At 44.7% G+C, this 23,984-nt stretch overlaps 1 protein-coding gene across 1 annotated transcript; it reads left to right on the top strand.

Annotated features, from left to right (window-relative positions):
• The first annotated feature begins 831 nt into the window (after nt 1-831).
• LOC140207983 (NACHT, LRR and PYD domains-containing protein 3-like) lies at nt 832-20,685 on the top strand. The gene is made up of 9 exons (XM_072276515.1): nt 832-892; nt 1,981-2,147; nt 4,766-4,937; nt 5,029-5,094; nt 16,366-18,103; nt 19,540-19,626; nt 19,781-19,951; nt 20,107-20,274; nt 20,438-20,685. Exons 1-9 carry the CDS (start codon nt 832-834, stop codon nt 20,523-20,525), a joined length of 2,718 nt encoding a protein of 905 aa, XP_072132616.1. The 3' UTR covers nt 20,526-20,685.
• Nucleotides 20,686-23,984: the final 3,299 nt, after the last annotated feature.

Genomic DNA, 23,984 nt, shown 5'->3' with positions numbered 1-23,984 from the left:
GAACAGCTGTGGACAGGCTCAATTCTGATTATGGTCCCTCGACCTGAAAAAAAGTATTACACCGTCTGTCTTGTTGAATAATTCCAGCATTTAAAATTATTTTGAAGATTTTTTGTAAAACTTGCTGTATTGGATGTAACGATCCAATGGTAACCAGATGATATGCTCCAATAAATCTTGACAGCAACTTAGGCGCTGAAGACCTGCCGGTGAAAATATAGTGGTTTAAGGCAAGACGTCGTGATGCTGTACGCGGGACTGGCTTTCCACATTGCCTGAAACAAGATATGTAGTCTTGCCAGTGACGTCAATACTTCGTAATTTAAAAAAAAATGGAAGGAGACTCTGAGAATCAGGTGTGATGGAGAAATGTGTACAATTTGGCGAAGTGAGGAATAGATGTGCCAAGGTCAGCAGAAGTGTTTGAGCACTCGCTGCTGTACCAGATGTCCATTGATCACCATAGCGCCACTAGTGGTCGGAGGGCACAAGCTGTATGTGTTTCCTGCTCAGGACCTCCAACCTGTATTGCCGTTCTGTTGACTTGACAAGCCAGTGTGACACCTCACTCTTGCTCATGTCACGGGATTGCCTGGAAAAGCACGGGCATCTCATCCAGTAATCCGGCCATAAAGTATCTTCCAGAAGTTGTCTGGGTGTGTGCAGAAGGATCAAGCCATATCATGATTTCATTGGAAAGGACTATGTTTTTGGCAGTATGTTGTTCTGTACAGATATCAGCTTTCTCCTTTATACCTAAATTAATACCGGACCCTACTCTTGATTTTGTTTCTTGCAGAGAACTAGAATCTGTTAACACCTGTCTTCACAATGGCTGATGGAGCCAGCGAGGGTCGAGACTCAGAGGCGTCAACATCAGAAAAACACCCGGGTACGCAGCCATCCTGTCATTTCCACCAAAGTGGCCAGTCGTATATTTGTTATTCGTACTGTATCTGCCAGGTATTTCTCAACTTCCTGGACAAATTTAAATCTGTCGCAGCCTGTCTCTTCGATTCTCGCCTTCCATCCAGATTTAGGTCATTCAGAAACATGGAGATGTTTCATTTATTTCCCTCGTGGAAATAGCCTTTCTGAATATCTCGGGTCCTGGCATTGATTCCGGTGGTACCACTCCTCACTCCTTGCCATTCGGAAAACAATCAATTTATGCCTAATCTATGTAATTCGACCAACAAATTCGTGTCTGTATCATTACTTTATCCGCAACCCCTCGTGGTTTACGCTTGCCTGATAATCTGTAATGCGTGATTTTACTGAAAATCCTAATATTCTACATTCGCTGGTCTCTCCTTATATATTCTGCTAGTTGCATCCTCAAAAGTATTGCAAGGGGTTCAGCCAGTGTGATTTCTGTTTCACAAAGTGTTGTTGAATTCGTTAGGCCTTTTGAATTTTCTCCTGATACAGCTTCTACAATGGCCGAGAATTGTTCACATCACTGATGTCAGGCTAAGCAGAATATTGTTCCTAATCTTCGTTTTAACTTCCACTTTCACAGACCTGTGTAATGTTAACCACCTCAAACCATTCAGCTCAAGAAGTAGGTAAATGCAGGTGGGATTAATGAGAATTGAAATATACTGAAGTCGATCTAAGGTGCAACTGCACGCAATACTCCAAACAAGACCTCACGAACGACTCATACAGCTCCAATTTCTCTACTCAGTAGCTAGGTTAACAAAATTAAATGTTCCGGGACTCTCTTTAATACCCTGTCTCCACGTGACGCCACTATCAATTAATTAAATTCCTTGGAGTTGGATCTATATTTCTCAGTGCCATGTCTTTCGCTGTGTAAGTCCTTCCTTGATTTGTGCTTCAAAATGGTAACACCTGTGTGTGTCTATTTCTGATTGTGTTTGGTAACATGGTGCACCGACCTTAGGTTCTGGATGGAAAGGTGTTGAGCAATAAAGGTTGGATAATGTCTTTAGTTTCCTTCGCTTCGCTCCACAGGTCCGAGCTCAGTAATCACCGAGCTCCTGGCAAACTGGAACGATTTCACGCTTCTGCAGTTGATTGACTTCTACCGGGACAGGCTGGAGCAGGCGATGGAAGGAGTGGTGCACGGAATGAGCCTGGCGTTAACGTTCGAGAATCAGTTCAGTGAAGAGGAACATCGGGTAAGTGAGCGAGAGAATGGGTTTGAATGTTCACACATCATAGGTGTCCAAAATCTGACTCATCGGATATTAAAGCAGATAAATGAACAACTGGGAAATAAATACTGAATATACAAAAAGTTTGCATGCAAAAGTTTGGGCACCCTTGGTCAAAATTTCTGTTACCGTGAATAGTTAAGCGAGTAAAAGATGACCTGATTTCCAAAAGGCATAAAGTTAAAGATGACACATTTCTTTAATATTTTAAGCAAGTGTTTTTTTTTTTAAATTTCTATCTTTTACAGTTTTAAAATGACAAAAAAGTAAAAGGGCCCCAAGCAAAAGTTTGGGCACCCTGCATGGTCAGTACTCAGTAACACCCCTTTTGGCAAATATCACATAATGTAAACGCTTTCTGTTTGGGGGACTTTCGCCCATTCGTCCTTGCAAAAGACTTCTAGTTTTCTGAGATTCTTGGTCTGTCTTGCGTGCACTGCTCTTCTGAGGTCTATCGACAGATTTTCAATGACGTTTAGGTCGGGGGACTGAGAGGGCCATGACAAAACCTTTAGGTTGCGCCTCTTGAGGTAGTCCATTTTGTATTTTTGAGGTGTGTTTCGGATCATTATCCTGTTGTAGAAGACAGACGGTGTGATGTTTGCTTCCAGAATTTTGCTGGTATTTAATTGAACTCATTCTTCCCTCTACCAGTGATACGTTCCCCGTGCCATTGGCTGCAACACAAGCCCAAAGCATGATCGATCCACCCCCGTGCTTAACAGTTGGAGAGGTGTTCTTTTCATGAAATTCTGCACCCTTTTTTCTCCAAACATAACCTTTGCTCATCGCGGCCAAAAAGTTCTATTTTAACTTCATGTTTCCAAAATGCACCAGGCTTGTTTAGGTATAAACAACAGGAATTCTGCAGATGCTGCAAATTTAAGCAACACACATCAAAGTTGCTGGTGAACGCAGCAGGCCAGGCAGCATCTCTAGGAAGAGGTGCAGTCGACGTTTCAGGCCGAGACCCTTCATCAGGACTTGCTTAGATGTTCCTTTGTAAACTTCTGACGCTGAATTTTGTGGTGATGACGCAGAAAAGGTTTTCTTCTGATGACTCCTCCATGAAGGTCATTATTTGTGCAGGTGTCGCTGCACAGTAGAACAGTGCACCACCACTCCAGAGTCTGAAATATTTTCCTGAAGGTCTTTTCCAGTCAAACGGGGTTTTGATTTGTCTTTCTAGCAATCCTACGATCAGTTCTCTCGAAAGCTTTCTTCGTCTTCTTCCAGACCTCAACTTGACCTCCACCGTTCCTGTTAACTGCCATTTCTTAATTTCATTATGAACTGAGGAAATGGCTACCTGAAAACGCTTTGCTATCTTCTTATAGCCTTCTCCTGCTTTGTGGGCATTATTTGTTTTAATATTCAGAGTGCTGGGCAGCTGCTTTGAGGAACCCATGGCTGCTGATTGTTGGGAGAAGGTTTGAAGGTTCCTGGTATTTATAAAGCTCTGAAATTTGCATCACCTGGCCTTTCCTAACGATGATTGTGAACAAACCATAGCCCTAACAAGCTAATTAAGGTATGAGACGTTGGTAAAAGTTATCTGAGAGCTCAAATCTCTTGGGGTGCCCAAACTTTCACATGGTGCTCCTTTCCTTTTTTTCACCCTAAAATTGTACAAAACAAAAATAATACACTAATCTTGTTTAAAATGTTGCAAAGAATGTTTTATCTTTAACGTCATGTCTTTTGGAGATCAGTTCATTTTCTACTCACTTAACGATTCACAGTAACAGAAATTTTGACCAGGGGTGCCCAAATTTTGCATGCCCTGTACAATCACAAAATTATGAATCTGCACCAATGACAGAAAAGGGGTGAAAATATCCCCCGGACTGGTGGGTGATTGCTCATTTTCACAGCGAGGGAAGCGGGTAACTGTTGTATAGGCTTAACATAATGGACATTAAATAGAAATATGATACGGTATTTCGGTTTAGGACGATCGCAGAGCGTGACCGTAGGATTTCAGTGAAAACCTGGGCATCACCTGTGGGTGTCACAGGAGCTCGACAGTGTTCTCTTTTGGGTGGAGGTGCTTGTGTTATAATTTGTAACTGCAAACTGTGTCTTTCGTGGTACACTACCATGTTGTGATGTTGTGATGTAATCACTGAAGAAACGCCACCAGAAAAGAAAATGGAAATACAGTGGGTGCCAGTCGCCGTCATGTTGGATACTGGCAGACTGAGAAGATTAATCGGATCATCTTTTCTGTAACTTCTCTGAGACTGAACACGTGCTATAAAAAAAGCTTCTTGACTTCTTTGTTCATCTGCTTTATGATAAATCATATTTTATGATTTGTTACTGACACTGTCAAATCTGATGAGGAATTATTTATGGGTTGGAATCATTGTAACAAAGTGGTCACAGACCAGCCAGGATCTCATTGACTGGTGGGCCAGGTTCACGGTGAATGCCCCTCTCTGTGCTCTGCTCTGAATGTACAGCCCATCTCCAGAGAGGATCGGCATCTGGCCGTGTGATCCCGATAAAGGGAACATCGCTTACTTCGCATTCTCTGTGAATCTGGCAGTCCCCAATATGTTCATTTCTGCACCCCACAGAAAGTCTCTGATCTCGCTGATAAGGGAGAGTTGGCGGATGGTTCTAAACTCCTCTTGAGCCTGGTGATTGAGAGAGGCTCCCGCGCCCAGAGGGTGATGTGGGAATCGTTTGTGAAAATGCGGAATGGCGTCCCAAAGTTGGACAAAATACTTAAAGAAATACAGGAATATGGTGAGATAATAGTAGAGATTAATGTCAATTCGGATTCAAACAATGCACACTCTATAATTCTGATTTCACCAAACTGTTTAAAATTAAACAGGTTGTGCACCGTACGAGCGATCAGACCCCGCTCAAGGTTTACGGGAGATCCCCAGTGAGCTGAAAGGTAGGTGAAGAAAATGCTGTTTCCACCAACCGCTGACACTTGCGCAGAACGGTCATGTTGATGAGTCAAGGGGGTTTGACCAGGTAAATGTTGTCACTGTGACACAGTACATACTAAGGCACATAGAAACATCGTCTCCTGGAGGAAGAGTTTTCAGAGGACATAATGAGGAACGAGGCTGAGAGTTGGGACTTGAGGAAAGGGGTGACTCCTCTCTGGTGTGTGGAACTACAGCTGCCTCCACCGGGGTCAGAGCAGACAAAGGAGCAATCCGGTGGAGGGGAAATCTGGGAAACCTCTGCACCCCAAAAGGTCAAAACCTCACCCTACATGCCTCTCTCCCCCTTCCCCACTGCCGAACATCCCTCATCCTAATTCATTTCTCTAAACTCCGTCAGTCCCCACAGATAATCTGTTCTTCGAGTTGGACATCGATTGAAGTTCTAGTCACAGAATACCAGCAACAGCTTCCCTTTAAACAGAAAACCAGGTCATATTCCAACTAACCTGTCCAATCCCAAAAAAGCAACTGCAACCCAGTCTGTTTATATCTGTACTCTCTTAATGCAAACAGTGGGAAGTCCATCAGGAGACAGTGGAGGTGAGGGTAGGGTGGGGGGACAGTGAGGGTTGAAAAATCTACAGAACTGAAATTCATGTCTGCCTGTGGTGTGTGATGGAAACTGTGGACGGGTAAGAGCTGTCAATTAGGTCAGAGAAACCCAGTGTTGTGTTAATGCGACGAGGAAGCTGAGAAGAAATGAAAAAATCGGGTTGCACCTGAATCCTAGGGGGACCAATATCCTGGCAGGGAGATTAGCGGGGGCTACTGAGGTGACTTTAAACTAGAATGGTTTGGGGGTGGGAATCAAATTAAAGAGGCTAGGCGTGAGGAGGTTAGTTCACAACAGCGGGCTGGGAACCAGTGCAGAGAGACAGAGGGGTGTAAAGTGAGGGTAGAAACAAAAAGTACTATGGAGAAAAGTAAAAGTGGCAGGCCGACAAATCCAGGGCAAGCATTAAAGAGGGCCACTTTTCAGCATGATTGTAAAAGGACTAAGAGAGTTGTAAAAGAGCGCCTGAAGGCTTTGTGTGTCAATGCAAGGAGCATTCGTAATAAGGTGGATGAATTAAAAATGCAGATTGTTATTAATGATTATGATATAGTTGGGATCACAGAGACATGGCTCCAGGGTGACCAGGGATGGGAGCTCAACGTTCAGGGATATTCAATATTCAGGAGGGATAGACATGAAGGAAGGGGAGGTGGGGTGGTGTTGCTGGTTAAAGAAGAGATTAACGCAATAGAAAGGAAGGACATAAGCCGGGAAGATGTGGAATCGATATGGGTAGAGCTGCATAACACTAAGGGGCAGAAGACGCTGGTGGGAGTTGTGTACAGGCCACCTAACAGTAGTAGTGAGGTCGGAGATGGTATTAAACAGGAAATTAGAAATGTGTGCAATAAAGGAACAGCAGTTATATGGGTGACTTCAATCTACATGTAGATTGGGTGAACCAAATTGGTAAAGGTGCTGAGGAAGAGGATTTCTTGAAATGTATGCGGGATGGTTTTTTGAACCAACATGTCGAGGAACCAACTAGACAGCAGGCTATTCTGGACTGGGTTTTGAGCAATGAGGAAGGGTTAATTAGCAATCTTGTCGTGAGAGGCCCCTTGGGTAAGAGTGACCATAATATGGTGGAATTCTTCATTAAGTTGGAGAGTGACATAGTTAATTCAGAAACAAAGGTTCTGAACTTAAAGAGGGGTAACTTTGAAGGTATGAGACGTGAATTAGCTAAGATAGACTGGCAAATGACACTTAAAGGATTGACGGTGGATATGCAATGGCAAGCATTTAAAGGTTGCATGGATGAACTACAACAATTGTTCATCCCAGTTTGGCAAAAGAATAAATCAAGGAAGGTAGTGCACCCGTGGCTGACAAGAGAAATTAGGGATAGTATCAATTCCAAAGAAGAAGCATACAAATTAGCCAGAGAAAGTGGATCACCTGAGGACTGGGAGAAATTCAGAGTTCAGCAGAGGAGGACAAAGGGCTTAATTAGGAAGGGGAAAAAAGATTATGAGAGAAAACTGGCAGGAAACATAAAAACGGACTGTAAAAGCTTTTATAGATATGTGAAAAGGAAAAGACTGGTAAAGACAAATGTAGGTCCCCTGCAGACAGAAACAGGTGAATTGATTATGGGGAGCAAGGACATGGCAGACCAATTGAATAATTACTTTGGTTCTGTCTTCACTAAGGAGGACATAAATAATCTTCCAGAAATAGTAGGGGACAGAGGGTCCAGTGAGATGGAGGAACTGAGCGAAATACATGTTAGTAGGGAAGTGGTGTTAGGTAAATTGAAGGGATTGAAGGCAGATAAATCCCCAGGGCCAGATGGTCTGCATCCCAGGGTGCTTAAGGAAGTAGCCCAAGAAATAGTGGATGCATTAGTGATAATTTTTCAAAACTCGTTAGATTCTGGACTAGTTCCTGAGGATTGGAGGGTGGCTAATGAAACTCCACTTTTTAAAAAAGGAGGGAGAGAGAAACCGGGGAATTATAGACCGGTTAGCCTAACATCGGAAGTGGGGAAACTGCTGGAGTCAGTTATCAAGGATGTGATAACAGCACATTTGTAAAGCGGTGAAATGATCGGACAAAGTCAGCATGGATTTGTGAAAGGAAAATCATGTCTGACGAATCTCATAGAATTTTTTGAGGATGTAACTGGTAGAGTGGATAGGGGAGAACCAGTGGATGTGGTATATTTGGGTTTTCAGAAGGCTTTTGACAAGGTCCCACACAGGAGATTAGTGTGCAAACTTAAAGCACACGGTATTGCGGGTAAGGTATTGGTGTGGGTGGAGAGTTGGTTAGCAGACAGGAAGCAAAGAGTGGGAATAAACGGGACCTTTTCAGAATGGCAGGCGGTGACTAGTGGGGTACCGCAAGGCTCAGTGCTGGGACCTCAGTCGTTTACAATATATATTAATGACTTGGATGAGGGAATTAAATGCAGCATCTCCAAGTTTGCGGATGACACGAAGCTGGGTGGCAGTGTTAGCTGTGAGGAGGATGCTAAGAGGATGCAGGGTGACTTGGATGGGTTGGGTGAGTGGGCAAATTCATGGCAGATGCAATTTAATGTGGATAAATGTGAAGTTATCCACTTTGGTGGCAAAAATAGGAAAACAGATTATTATCTGAATGGTGGCTGATTAGGAAAAGGGGAGGTACAACGAAACCTGGGTGTCATTATACACCAGTCATTGAAAGTGGGCATGCAGGTACAGCAGACGGTGAAGAAGGCGAATGGTATGCTGCCATTTATAGCGAGAGGATTTGAGTACAGGAGCAGGGAGGTACTACTGCAGTTGTACAAGGCCTTGGTGAGACCACACCTGGAGTATTGTGTGCAGTTTTGGTCCCCTAATCTGAGGAAAGACATCCTTGCCATAGAGGGAGTACAAAGAAGGTTCACCAGATTGATTCCTGGGATGGCAGGACTTTCATATGAAGAAAGACTGGGTGAACTGGGCTTGTACTCGTTGGAATTTAGAAGATTGAGGGGGGATCTGATTGAAACGTATAAGATCCTAAAGGGATTGGACAGGCTAGATGCAGGAAGATTGTTCCCGATGTTGGGGAAGTCCAGAACGAGGGGTCACAGTTTGAGGATAGAGGGGAAGCCTTTTAGGACCGAGATTAGGAAAAACTTCTTCACACAGAGAGTGGTGAATCTGTGGAATTCTCTGCCACAGGAAACAGTTGAGGCCAGTTCATTGGCTATATTTAAGAGGGAGTTAGATATGGCCCTTGTGGCTACGGGGGTCAGGGGGTATGGAGCGAAGGCTGGGGTGGGGTTCTGAGTTGGATGATCAGCCATGATCATAATAAATGGCGGTGCAGGCTCGAAGGGCCGAATGGCCTACTCCTGCACCTATTTTCTATGTATGTTTTCTATGTATGTTTTCTATAAAAAAATGTTGAGATAAATTAAATTGCGCCAGACTAATGAGAAGCTCACTTCATCCATAAGCACATTGCATCTGTGAAAATGAAGCCTTGGGCATTGCAAGTGCTCAGAGTCCGAAAAGCTTCATATTCACAGACAGTGTTGTATCATCCAACTGCACATCTAACAGAGGAGAGGGCGAAGGAAAGACAGATATTGCAACAGTTATTAATCTTACAGTAGCCCATGTTGTATCTCAGTATTCGAAAGTCTTCATCAGAGACATGAGGGATCCCTTCCAGTGTCCTGGTTCAGCGTCTCTCATTTCCAAGAACAAATTCCAAATCTGTTATTGTTCTTATAGGACCTGAGATAGGCTAATTAGGAACTTTAGAAAGACCTCTCAGTCTCTGTCACTTCCGTAATTATTGTTTCGGTCCATATTCTGCCACCAAAACCCCTCAGTTTCCTTGCACCACTGACTTAGTATATCTCTACAAATTGCCTGCAAAATTATTCTTCAATGTTCTTCATGCTGCTTCCCAAGGGAACAGATACAGCTGTAGAATTCTCACACCGACTTAGAAACATAGATACATAGAAAACCTACAACACAATGCAGGCCCATCGGCCCTCAATGCTGCGCCTAACATTGAGTAATGTCAGTTACTTCAGAAATTACCTATGTTTACGCATAGCCCTCTATTTTTCGAAGCTCTATGTACCTATCCAGGAGTCTCTTAAAAGACGCTATCGTACCCGTTCCCACCACCGGCAGACCATCCCAAACACTTACCACTCTCTGCGTAAAAAACTTACCCCTGACATCTCCTTTTTACCTACTTCCAAGCACCTTAAAACTATGTTCTCTCATGCTAGCCATTTCAGCCCTGGGAAAAAGCCTCTGACTATCCACACGATCAGTGCCTCTCATTATTTTGTACAGCTCTGTCAGGTCACTTCTCATCCTCCAGAGAGAAAAAGCCGAGTTCACTCAACCTCTTCTCAAAATGCATGCTCCCTAATCCAGGCAACATCCTTGTAAATCCCCTCTGCACCCTTTCTATATTTTCCATATTCTTCCTGTACTGAGATGACCAGAACTGAGCACAGTATTCCAGGTGGGGTCTGACCAGAGTCCTATGTAGCCGTAACATTACATCTCGATTCTTAAACTCAGTCCCACGGTTGATGAAGGCCAATGCACCGTATACCTTCTTAATTACAGGGTCAACCTGCGCAGCAGCTTTGAGTGTACTGTGGACTCGGACCCCATGATCCCTCCGATCCTCCACACTGCCAAAAGGCTTACCATTGATATTATATTTTGCCATCATATTTGACCTACCAATATAATCCACCTCACGCTTATCTGGGTTAAACTCCATCTGCCACCTCTCTGCCCAATTTTGCATCCTATCGATGTCCCGCTGTAACCTCTGACAGCCCTCCACACTATCCACAACTCTCTCAAGCTTTGTGTCATCAGCAAATGTATTAATCCATTACTCCACTTCCTCATCCAGGTCAATGATAAAAATCACGAAGTGAAAGGGACCCCGAACAGATCCCTGAGTCATCGACCTCCATGCAGAATATGAACCACCTACAACCACACTTTGCCTTCTGTGGGCAAGCCAGTTCTACATCCACAAAGCAATGCCCCCTTGGATCGTATGACTTCGTACTTTCTCAATAAGCCTTGCATCGGGTACCATGTCAAATGCCTTGCTAAAATCCATTATACTGTATATCTACTGCTCTACCTCATCAATGTGTTTAGTCACATCCTCAAAAAAAATCAATCAGGCTCGTAAGGCACGACATGCCTTTGATAAAACAATGCTCACTATTCCTAATCATATTATGCCTCTCCGAATGTTCATAAATCCTGCCTCTCAGTGTCTTTTCCATCGGTCTACCAATTCCTGAAGTAAGATTCACTGGTCTATAATTTCCGGTGCAATCTCTACTCCCTTTCTTGAATAAGGGAACAACATCTACAAACCTACAACCCACTGGAACCTCTCCTGTCTCGATTGATGATGCGTTGATAGTTGCCAGAGACTCATCAATCTGCTCCGTCGCCTCCCGTAGTAACCTGAGGTGCATCTCGTCTGGTCCCGGAGACTTATCCAAAAGCTCCAGCACGTCCTCTTTCTTCATGTCTGTATGCTCGCCAAGATCCTTTTCCGTAGTGAATACTGAAGCAAAGTGCTTACTAGGAACCTCTGCTATCTCTTCCGGTTCCATACTCAGTTTTCCACTGTCACACTTGATTGGTCCTATTCTCTCTTATCATCTTGCTGTTCACATACTTGTAGAATGCCTTGGGTGGTTTCCTTAATCTTTCCCGCCAAGGCCTTCTCATGGCCCCTTCTGGCTCTCCTAATTTCATCCTTAAGCGCCTTCCTGCTAGCCTTATAATCTTCTAGGTCTCTAGCATTGCCTAGATTTTTGAACCTTTCGTAAGCTTTTCTTTTCTTCTTGACGAGATTTTCAACAGCTTTTGTACACCACGGTTCCTGTACTCTACGCACCTATGCAGAATGCCACGCAAATATCCCCTGAACGTTTGCCACATTTCTGCCATACATTTCCCTGAGAACATCTGTTCCCAATTTATGATTCCAAGTTCCTGCCCAATTACTTCATATTTCTCCTCACTCCTAACTTGTCTGTTCCTACCCCGCTCTAATGCTATGGTAAAGGAGACAGAATTGTGATAACTATCTCCAAAATGCTATTCCACTGAGAGATCTGACACTTGACCAGGTTCATTTCCCAATACCAGATCAAGTACAGCTTCTCCTCTTGTAGGCTTATCTACATATTATATCAGGAAACCTTCCTGAATACACCTAGCAAACTCCACCTCATCTGAAGCCCTTGCTCTAGGGTGATTGCAATCAATATTTTGGAAATTAAAACCTCCCGCCACGCCAACCCGGTTATTCTTGCATCTTTCCAGAATCTGTCTCCCCATCTGCTGCTCGATGTCCATGTTACAATTGGGTGGTCGATAAAAAAACGTCCAGTAGAGTTATTGACCTCTTCCTGTTTATAACTTCCACCCACAGAGACTCAGTAGGCAATCCCTCCATAACTTCCTCCTTTCCTGCAACCGTGACATTATCTCTGATCAGCAGTGCCACGCCCACCCCTTTTGTATTCCTCCCTGTTCTTTCTGAAACACCTAAATCCTGGCACTCTAGGTAACCACTTCTGAACATGCAATAGATACTCCCCTGGATCTTTGAAGAACAACTTCTCTACTAGTTTGCCATTCTCTAATGTAACTGTTTATGCAATCCATGCTTTCCTACGTTCCCTGTCTCACTCGAATACGTTGAATGAATGACTACTGAGAAAACATGCCTGCATCGTTTAGCGCCAGATCACCACTGTTTTCCTCAGAACTCTCAACTCTCTAAGAAGATGATATAAACGGTATTTGCTGGCCCCGGATACATGGTGAAGACTAAAATGTCATTTTCAAGATCCGTTACACAATAAACCCTTATGTAGAGTATACCTGTTATTTGGAAACCCCACACACCCCTGGCAGGATCCTAATGCGCTGTGAAACCCTGCACATCTCTGGCAGGGTACTGACACACCGCTAGACACCACACACCCCTGGCAGGATCCTAATGCGCTGTGAAACCCTGCACATCTCTGGCAGGGTACTGACACACCGCTAGACACCACACATCCCTGGCAGGGGCTGACACGCTGCGAGACTCCACAAGCCTCTTGCCGTCTACCTACACGCTGCGAGATGCCATACACTCCTGCAAGAGCCGTCACACAATGTGAAACCCTTTAACTACTTTACAAGGCTCTGGAACACTCTGAGGTCCCGCACACTCCTGTCAGGATCCTGACATACCGTGAGGTTTCACATTCTTCAGGTGTACTTTCACTGCAAGTAACTTTCCCACACCTCATCCAGACCAGGTCCTACATTGACATCGGCTATCCCTTATTTCAGGACGGGCTCGGGTTTCAGTGGGAGAGGTTTCGGGAACAATGAACACAACTCAAGTTCTGAGATGGTTATGAATAAAGAGAGGTCTGCAGCTTAGGTGATACACAGGGTGGGGATGTTAAATTGGGGAAGGCAGATTAAATGGTAGAAGTCAGGTGAGGAGCAACTGTTACAGGGCAAATCTCCGTCTGGTGAGAGTCGATATATATCAGCTGATCAGAATTTCGAACCGGCATGTTCCAAAGAGGATTAGAGCATAGTTTGTCACCGTCCCGTGACCGTGGCGGGAAATGTTGTGAATTTAGTCTGCAAATGAAATATATGCTTTCTGAAGCTGAGGTGAGACAATGAGTAATGGAGAGGGAAGAAATGTCTCAAAGAGTCCAGTGGGGTATCGTCGTGGCTATCCCTCGAGGTCGAGGATGATGGTCTTCATTCTGAAGAAGTGGCCCCCAGAGCGAAGACGCCTGTGCGTGAATTTGTTTAACGAATACTTGATGTTGCACTCCAAGAAGCACACAATACTTCACAAATCAACCAACTGATTCCAATGGCATGGAAACCACGACGATTGGAGCTGGCGGATTTGTTGCAGCCTTCATCCGCCTTCACAGCCGTTGAGTGGGGTATAGATCAGTTGCAGAGGAGGGTGGGCAAATAGCAGATGGAGTTTAATCCAGAAAAGTGTGAAGGTATGGGGGATGTTTAAAGTAGCTGGCAGACGCTAACATCATTGAGGTGCAGAGGGAGTTTGTTGTCAATGTCCGTAGCTCGCTAGGTGTGACAACACAGGTAAATGAAGAAGATATGATCACATAGTTCACTTCATTGTACGGAGCACTAAGTCTATCGAAGCTTTAGGTTACAGATGTATAAAACTTTGGTTTGGCTGCACTTGGAGAATTGGTTCAATTCTGTCGGTCCATTACAGGAAGGATCTGGAGAACTTGGAGAAGAGAGTTTTACCAGATGCTACCGGGATTGGAAATGATCCTGCTTTTCAAAATTTTAGTTCAATTTGAATAATAGATCTGTAGCATCCACTCTCTCCCTTTCTCCAGAGCAGTGGTGTGCCTTGGGGATCGGTTTTGGGATCCCTACTGTTCGTGATTTTTATAAATGATCTGGATGAGGAAGTGGAGGGATGGTTTAGTAAATCTGCTGATGACACGAAGCTTGAGGGTGTAGTGAATAGTGTGAAGGGCTGTCAGAGATTACAACGAGACACTGATGGGATGCAAATCTGGGCTGAGAAGTGGCAAATGGAGTTTAACCCAGATAAGTGTGAGATGGTTTATTTTGTTAGGGCAAATATGATGGCAGAATATAGAATTAATGGTAAGATTCTTGGAAGTGTGGAGGATCAGAGGGATCTTGGGGTCCGAGTTCATAGGACACTCAAAGCTGCAATGTAAGTTGACTCTGTGGTTAAGAAGGCATATGGTGCATTGGCCTTCATCAGTCGTGGGATTGAGTTTAAGAACCAAGATGTAATATTACAGCTATACAGGACAGTGGAAAGAGCCCACTTGGAGTACTGTACTCAATTCTGGTCGCCTCAGTACAGGAAGGACGTGGAAACCATAGAAAAGGTGCAGAGGAGATTTACAAAGATGTTTCCTAGATTGGGTAGAATGCCTTACAGTATGAGTGTGCTCGGACTTGTTTCCTTGGAGCGACGGAGGATGAGAAGTGACCTGATAGAGGTGTACAAGATAATGAGAGGCATTGATCGAGTGGATAGTCAAAGGCTTTTCCCCTGGGCTGAAATCGCGAGCACGAGAGCGCATAGTTTTAAGGTGCTTGGAAGTAGGTACAGAGGAGATGTCAGGGGTAAGTTTTCTTTCGCAGAGAGTGGTGAGTGCGTGGAATGGGCTGCCGGCGATGTTAGTGGAAGCGGAAACGGTAGGGTCTTCTGAGAAACTCCTGGATGGCGACATGGAGCTGAGAAAAGTAGAGGGCTATGGATAAAGCCTAGGTAATTCTAAGGTAGTGACATGTTCGGCACAGCTTTGTTGGCTGAAGAGTCTGTATTGTTCTCTAGGTTTTCTATGTTTCTATGTTTTTATTCTCCCTGTCCTGCTGAGTATTTCCCGTGTATACTGTTTAGTGGACATGAGACTGCAGATCTGCAGGCCCGGACATTCTTCTGGATGATCTCGGTGAGTTGTCCAGCATCCGTGGTATAGTAGGGTGAATAAATTATTTATGTTTGATTAGAAACGCTGATTGTCTGAGTCAGCTTTGCGAGACCTTGACAGCTGACCCCCACCACCCCTACAACGTTGCTGATCGACATGCAGTAGGTTTCTTTTGTTTTATTCTGTTACGTACCCCGTAACTGGGTTGCCAAACCAGCAGAAATGGACCACTTAGTTGGAGTCTGGTTTAACAGAAATTAATAAAGCTTTATTAAAGAAATAAGTAACACAGTACTCTAATCGTAAGGATGTAAATGAAACAGGTTAGCAATGATAATACACACGTGTACACAGAACTAGGGTAACAGGAATCAACCAAGCTCTATCGCAGTCTAGGGGTAAAATGATCAGTCTCAAGTGACGCAGAGTTCAGTTCAGCTTAGTACAGTTTGCAGTAATCGCTGTTGTGCCATTGGAGAGAGAGAGAGAATGCAAATTTTGATTCAAACAGACCTTTGATGTTCTTCGCAGTTAGCTTTCGGGCGAACCCTTTTATGTCTTCTGTGGTTCACCGACTGTGATCCCTCCATTCTGGATACGACCGTTCTTCCGCGGTGAACCCGGCACCCAGGCAAGGGTGGACGCACACACCAGGTTCCCGCCGATCATTCCTTTTCACCCTGTCAGTCTATGGTCGGTTCCCTCGAACCAGACCTCCAACTTTAACCAACTTGTGGAGGCACAACGCTCTTCCAGGGTCTCGTTATCTCGTGATCTCGTGGTGTGTGTCATGCCTTAGCGAACCTGTTCTTTTTATCTCCCTGCTGGGGTATCGCCTGTCCATTAAACTTCAAACAGTTCAGGTTCAAAGCAATCGATCTGTCAATATCTGAAATGTCTTTCTTTCTCGTTAATCTCGCTCTTCTCTCTTATTAGCATTTTAAATGTTTCTCCATTGTTCCCCTTATCTCTCTCATCAGCATCAATCTTCTGATAACTTGGTTTTTCGTCACAATTCTGAATCACTGCAACCAAATTTACTTTAGTGTATGAACATATTCTGATAAATTAAATTGATACAAGAGCTTTGTGCTGCACTATTTGTTGTTTACTAAGTTCTGAGTTGAGGCGTCTAACATTTTGACTCTTTCTCTGTTCCCATGGAAGATGTTCAACAGAAACACAAGGAGACTCTGCGGGCACAAACAGAAACACTGAGAGAGAACACGATCCTGATGACGGAAAAGGTGAATGTTTTCCAGCTGGTTGATCGATACGCTGAGCTCACGGTCATTTCTACTATTCGTGATCGGAGACTGGTGGAACACGAGCTGCTGGCGAGAGGCAGAGACCACGAGGAGTGGAGAAAACAACATCTCCGCAGAGAGCTGGAAAAACTCCGGACTGATCAGTTGTTCCAGAGCAGCTTTTCCCAAAGAAAATGCAAATCTGGGAGTTCGGCAGCATTGGCTGGAGTCTCGGGGATAGGGAAAACAACAATGGTGCAAAAGATTGTTTATGACTGGGCCACGGGGAAAATATACCAACAATTCCAGTTTGTCTTCAGTTTCAAATTCAGGGATTTAAACTCCATTAACTGCAGAGTAAACCTGAGGGAACTGATTTTGGATCAGTATCCTTACTTTGGGAATTTCCTGAGAGAGGTTTGGAAAAACCCAGAGGGATTGCTGTTTATATTCGATGGCTTGGATGAATTCAAACATAAAATTGATTTTGCTGACAGTCGGAGAGATACAGAACCTCAGCACAAGTGCCCAGATCCCGAGTGGTGGTGTGAAGTGTCGGATATTGTGTACAGTTTAATCCAGCACAAGCTGCTGCCAGGGTGTTCAGTGCTGGTGACCACCCGCCCCACTGTGTTACATTTATTAGAAAAGGCAGAAATCAATGTCAGGGCTGAAATCCTGGGATTTGTCGATGAAGAACGGAAGGAATATTTCATCAGGCATTTTGAAGATAAGACGGTAGCAGAAGCTGTTTTCAAACACGTGGAGGAGAACGAGATCCTGTACACCATGAGCTACAACCCCTCCTACTGCTGGATCCTCGCTTTGGCACTGGGACCCTTCTTCGCAAAAAGAGACAGGGTCCCACAGCAAGTTCCCAAGACCATAACCCAACTCTATTCCTACTATATTTACAACATCCTGAAAAACTACGGCCGTGAGATTGAGAACCCCCGTGACATGTTATTCAGGGTTGGTCAGATGGCCTTCAGAGGTGTGTTTGACAAGAAGATTGTATTTACAAATGGAGATTTAATCAACTACAATCTGAAGCCTTCCCAGTTCTTGTCTGGGTTCTTGATGGAGCTTTTGGAGAGAAAGGATTCTCCCCGATGTGTGGTGTACACATTCCCACACCTCACCATCCAGGAGTTTGTAGCGGCACTCGCACAGTTTATGAATCCACATCCCGGGGATATTCTGAAATTCCTCACTGAAGCCCACAACACAACAGATGGGCGATTTGAGGTATTTCTCCGTTTTGTTGCTGGCCTCTCCTCTCCAATGACGGCTCGGGGCCTGGAGGAGTTTCTGGGACCATTTCCCCGTCAAACAACCTGCCGGGTGATTGACTGGGTGAGGGAGGAGGTTAAACGCCAGAGTGGAAACACGAGGAATAATGGTGGTAAAAGGAGCCTCCTGAACACACTGCACTACCTGTTTGAGTCTCAGAATCGTGGCCTGGCTCAGGCCGCACTGGAATCTGTGGAAGCACTTTCATTCAGTGGAATGACACTGACCCCGATAGACTGCGCGGTCCTGTCTCATGTCATCGGACTCTGTGATACAATAAAACATATCGACCTAGTTGGCTGCCACATTCAGTGTGAAGAAATCCAGCGGCTGGTACCTGGGCTGCACAAATGCCAGGAGTTGGGGTAACTTCACTTATTTCTCAGTCTGATCTGTGAAAGTATTTCATTATTTTGTTTTAATGTAAAGGTAAAGCAGATTATGAGTTTTTGTGACAAATTAATAGACAATCGGTCAGTAAATCAAGAACGGGAGTGCCCTATGGTTTCGTGTATAGAGATGTTGGAGACTTCAGATGAGCGAACAATGGCCGTTGGTTTAATGGTAGTAAATCACATGAATGGCCGTGTTTCTCGCTGCATGTGACACGTCAATTGACAATGTTCCTTCTCACTGTTACTGACATCGACACCGACACTGACTGCAGCAGGTGTGACGGATCTGCGCACCCTCTTCCCGATGAAGTACAAGAGAGGATCAGAGGAATGTCCCAGTGAGAGGGAGAGAAATACCCGAGATTATCCTTCCCAACCCCTCTCCCCGCGTGTGACTATCACGATCACTCCAACAGTGTGACTTTGTTCACTGCCAGATACCCAACACTCATGTGGGCATCACCTCTTCCAATTGTGGGGTTCAATTCTGACCAACCCTCCCCGTGCGATCTACGTCTGCATCACATCCTCTTGTGGAATCTTGCTTCCCCATCTGCCTTACACCTATGGGATCTCTCTTTTTCATCCGCCTTCCTCCTATGGGATCTCTCTTCCCCATTCCCTTTCCTCCTATGGGATCTGTCTTTGCCATATCTGCTTCATCTTGTGGGATGGCTCTTTACCTATCTTAATTCATTGTGGGATCTCGCTTCCCTATCCCACTTCCTCCTTTGGGATCTATCCTCTGCATACATTTTTCCTCCTGTGGGATCTCTCTTCTCCATTCTCCTTCCTCCTGTGGTAATTATCCACTCAATCCCCCTTCCTCCTGTGGCAACTGTCTTCCACATCCCCCTTCCTCCTGTGGGATTTCTTTTCTCCATTCCCCGTCCTCCCATGGAATCCCTCTTCTCCACCCCCCTCGTCCTGTGGGGATATCTCTTTCCCATCTCCCTTCCTTCTGTGGCATCTTTCTTCTCTATTCCCCTTCCCTCCCGTGGTATCTCTATTCCCCATCTCCCTTCCTCCTGTGGGATTACTCTGCCTATCCCTTTTGCCCTGGCGGGCTTTTCTTCCACCATCTCCCATGGACACGTTCTCATCCACAACTCTTCCTCCCTGTGGGACTTTTTCCAGCCCTTCAACGCTGCAGCTTTCTACCATCTCGTCAGGATTTTTTTTCCAAACGTCGGGGACTGAGACAGAATATAGAAAGTTTACAGAGTCACACCGACAGGCTAAATTACTAACATTCGGAGCTGGCCAGTGAGGGACATTGACAGTCATGTGAATTGGTCAGTGATTTACTGAAGGGTTTAATGTTTCCTGAAATACCGGGTGAGAGGAATTCCCTCAGAACCACTGTCTGAATCAATTTGTTCATCAATTTGTCTGTTTGTGTTTAGACTTGGGATGAATAAACTGGGAGATTCAGGGGTGAAACTGCTGTCTGCAGCTCTGAGGAATCGAGAGTGTAAAATACAGACACTATGGTAAGTGTCAGAAAGGGATATTGCGGTTATAGTCACTGGGTATCTGACACTGAACATTAAGGTGATCAGTAATGTATTACTGATAAACACTGGGAATTTCTACCGTCTCCTGTCTCTCTGTGGCCTTTACCCACACTCTCCCTTTCATCCACAGGCTGAGCAATGTCGGTCTCACAGATTCTGGTGCCGAGCATCTTGCCTCCGTTCTCAGCACAAACCCTTCACTGACGAAGCTGAACCTGAATGAAAATGAACTAGGAGATTCAGGGGTGAAACTGGTGTCTGAGGCGCTGACGAACTCGGAGTGTAAAATGCAGAAACTGTGGTAAGTGTAAGACTGTGGGAGATTGTCTTTACAGTCACTGGGTGTCTGACGCTGAACATTAATGTGATCAGTAATTGTCTTATTGGTAAACATTCGAGATTCATAGCGTCCACTGTCTCTCGATGTCCTTCACCCTCACTCTCTCTCATCTCCAGGTTGTACAAGGTCGGTCTCACTGATGCTGGTGTCGATGATCTCGTCTCCGCTCTCAGTGCAACCCAATCACTGGCAGAGCTGGATCTGGGATCAAACTCGCTCACAGACCAATCTGTCCCCACTCTTCGCCGCCTCATACTGGCCCTCCCGAATCTGGAGCGGATCTGGTGAGTGATTGTGTTCATATTCAATGTCATAAAATATCAGCGGATCCGCCGGGTTTCCGCTTGTGTTTGTCTGTGAATGTTGTTGAAACATTAACCCTAGTCCTCTGTTGCTGACACTGTTGTGTAATTTGTTATTTCCTCTTCATTCTTCCATCTGTTTCAGGCTGTGGGACAATCGGATCAGTTGGACCGGGGAAGAGGAACTGAAGTCTCTGCAGGAACTCAGATCCGGACTGAGTCTGATACTGTGAACATCTGAATGTGTGCACATCCCCACCCACAGTTTGACAGACTCTCCGCCCACCCCCTCCCCCGCGCCTTTAATGGACCGTGACAGATTTAATTCCCAAAGTTTCTGACGGACCCCGTCTCCAGCAGCGCGCACTGTGACGTCAGAGTCAGTTCCAGAGACGTAATTCCACCTCCGGATCAGCGGAACTGCCTCCGATGTATGTTCAGTCCGGAGAGCGCCCCCAAGTGATGCCCTGGGTAATTACACAGGCAGTAAGAGCCCGGAGGCAGTGCTCATGGGTCACCAGTCCCGGGATGGGGTAATCCGGGGAGTGAATCCTTTTGCCCACTTTGCTGAGGACGGTACATTCCGCAGTGTGGCCGAAATAATAATGTTAAATTGACAAATACCCACAACCTCAAATTGAAAAACAAACTGTACCTCACATGTCCTTTAGAATTATCCCCATCTGATCTTAAATTCATGGCCCCTTCTACTGGAAATTTCAACCCTGAAGAAAAGATACTGTCTGTCTTGTATATCTGTGCCGCTCATAAACTTAGAAACATCAATCAGATCTACTCTCAGCCTCCTCCGCTCTAGTAAATAAAAACAGTCGCTGTTTGTCTAAACTCCCGTCGTCGCGCATGCTCTCTAATCCAGGTAGCACCCTTGTTAATATTTTCAGCAGCCTCTACAAAGACTCGACATCCTTCCTCTAGTGGGGCCACCAGAGTAAATGCATTACTCTGGGTGCGACCACACTTTGTTAAGCGCTCCACCTTTCTTGTAATACCACGAGCATTTATCTTATTCAGCAGCCTTATGTGCAGCACCTTATCAAATGCCTTCTGAAAATCCAAATAAACAATATCCATTAACTCTCCTTTGTCTGTATTTGCTGTTATTTCCTCAAAAATTGCATCAGGAAAGACAGATTTCCCTCTCAACCACAATCTCCTGTCTTATCACCATATCCTTTCATGCTCTGACTAATCAAGATTCTGTCAACCTCTGCCTTAAATATAACAGATCACCTGTCCTCCTTAGACATCTGTGGCAAAGAATTTCACATATTCTCCACGTTCTGAGTAAACATATTCCTCCTCATTGTTCTAAATTGACTTCCTTCAGCCCCCTCTATTAGGAGGCTGTGTTTTCTGGTCTCAGACCTCTTCCATCCACCTCCATATCATGAGAAACATCCTCTCTACATCCACTCTATCAAAGCCGTTCAATATTCGATAGGTTTCATTGAAGGTCCCAATCATCCTTTTAAATTCCAGTGATTAGCTTCCCAAAGCACCAAAACCTCCTCCTATGACAAGCCTTTCCATTCCGGAATCATTTTTGGGAATCAGTAAATGAAACAGTGTAACTTGGCAAACACCATGCCTGTTCCCTCAAACTCTCAGGGAGACTCTCTCTGTCTGGTTAGAATCACTGAGCACAGCAGTAAGAGTGTAAATAAGTGGAGAGGACTTTGGAGGTCATTCTTGAGTGGGAGATATTAGTGACCAGTGTTGGAGTATTTAAGTTAAGGATAACAGAATGACATGGTGGAATAGTGGTTAGCATAAGCTTTAAGATTGCGTTTCAATTCCGGCCACTGCCCGAAAGGAGCCTGCACACTTTCGCTGTGGGAGCTTCCTCTGGCTGCCCCGGTTTCCTCCCACATTCCAAAGATGCACAGGTAGGGTTACTGAGTTGTGGATATGCTGTGTTGGCACCGAATGCATGGCAACACTTGCGAACTGCCACGGCACCTCTCCAACGCAAACAACGTGTTTCCCGTAAGTGTTATTGCGAATAAAATAATTTGCCGTATGTGACAAATACGGCTGCTATAGTCATTGTTATCTCTGTGGGGGCTAAGGGCACAGGAAATGCATACACTCGCCCGAGTCCCAACTCCCTCTGTCACCTCAGTCTTGTTTGTCACTATTACTCAAAGCTCTCACGTGGCTTCTCACCTGATGTTGTCTCTGTCTCTGATACAGGGAGTCGATCAATCACAGTCTATCAGCTTCCTCTAACACACCGGACATTAGTAAGACTGTGGGCTCTGACAAATTAAACTTTAATGCACAACGAGTGTTGAAGAGCATCCACGTGATGTACCAAAAAGAGATCAAAAATTGATCACTTCTGGAAGTAAACTTCTTTATATTGAGCCTCAGCAGATGGGCAAGATCTTAAATCAATATTTATCCTGCTTTTTTTTCATTGTAGAGAATGATGCAAAACTTAAAATAGTCAATGCAAATGGTTTTGTGATAGTCTACATCATAGCAGAGGAGGTGCTAAATATCTCAAAATGTATTGAGAAATCTCCAGGCCAACAGCACTGTTGGAATGGAGGGAAATGGGAGAGAACTGGCTGAGATGTATGCATCACTAAAATAGGTGATGTGGAAAACAGTGAACATGGTATCGGGACTTGCAGAGAGATCTTGATCATCTCTTGATGTGATCAAATGAATGGCAGATGGAGTATAATTCAGATTAGTATGTTATTTCATTTCGTCAATAATTGAGAATAGGACTTCCAGGAGGCTGAGGAGGTGATAGATAGGACATAGAGTCACAGGAAAGTATAGCACAGAAACAGGCTGTTCGCCCCATTGAGTCCATGCTGAACCACTTAAAGTGCCCACTGCCATCAACCTGTACTGGGACCATAGCCATCCATACACATACCATCTGTGTACTGATTCGAACTTCTCTTAAACGTTGAATCGGGTTCATATGCACCACTTATGCTGGCAGCTTATTCCACACGCATGCAACCCTCTGAGTGAAGAAAGTTTCCCTCGTGTTCCCCTGGACATTTTCACCACTCACCATTAACCTAAGACCTCAATTGTAATCTCACCCAGCCTCAGTGAAAGAAGCCTGCCGGTATTTATGCTATCTATACCTCTCATAATGCTGTATACCTGTATCAGGTCTCCTCTCAATCTTCTACGTCCCAAGGAATAAAGTCCTAACCTAGTCAATCTTTCTTTCTAATTTAGATCCTCCAGATCCAGCAACAACCCTGTAGATTGTCTCCGTACTCTTTCAACCTTGCTTACATCTCTCCTACAGGTCAGGTGATCAAAGTTGCACACAATACTATAAGCCAGGCTTACACAACTTCAACATAACAATACTTTGATTTATGAAGGCCCATCTGCCGTTGTATTCCCAGATTATTTTGCTCTACCACAATCACCAGTGCTCTATTGTTCACTGTGTGAAACCTACCCTTGTGAGGACTTCAGGGTTACATACCTTCTGCCTGATAGTATCTGTGAAAAGATGGCATGGTCTTGATGTTTGATGATAGACGTTGCCTTCTTGAGTAGCTCCTCATGTAGAAACTAGTGACAGTGGGGAGGGGTGTGTCTGTAATGTATTGATCTGAGTCATCCACTCTCCACAGCTCCTTACATTCCTGAACATTCATACTGCCTTGTACAACTTTATTTTTGGA

This window comes from Mobula birostris, chromosome 13 (assembly GCF_030028105.1).
Source record: "Mobula birostris isolate sMobBir1 chromosome 13, sMobBir1.hap1, whole genome shotgun sequence".
Classification (NCBI taxonomy): Eukaryota; Metazoa; Chordata; class Chondrichthyes; order Myliobatiformes; family Myliobatidae; genus Mobula; species Mobula birostris.
The sequence above is the reverse complement of the archived record's forward strand: the minus strand, read 5'-3'. Positions and strand labels throughout refer to the sequence as shown.

Bases quoted from the DNA above. Each gene is read 5' to 3' on its own strand.
- LOC140207983 (XM_072276515.1), top strand. From the start codon at position 832: ATGGCTGATGGAGCCAGCGAGGGTCGAGACTCAGAGGCGTCAACATCA. The intron at 893-1,980 runs GTACGCAGCCAT...TTCGCTCCACAG, and splicing joins AACATCAGAAAAACACCCGG to GTCCGAGCTCAGTAATCACC. The intron at 2,148-4,765 runs GTAAGTGAGCGA...TGCACCCCACAG, and splicing joins TCAGTGAAGAGGAACATCGG to AAAGTCTCTGATCTCGCTGA.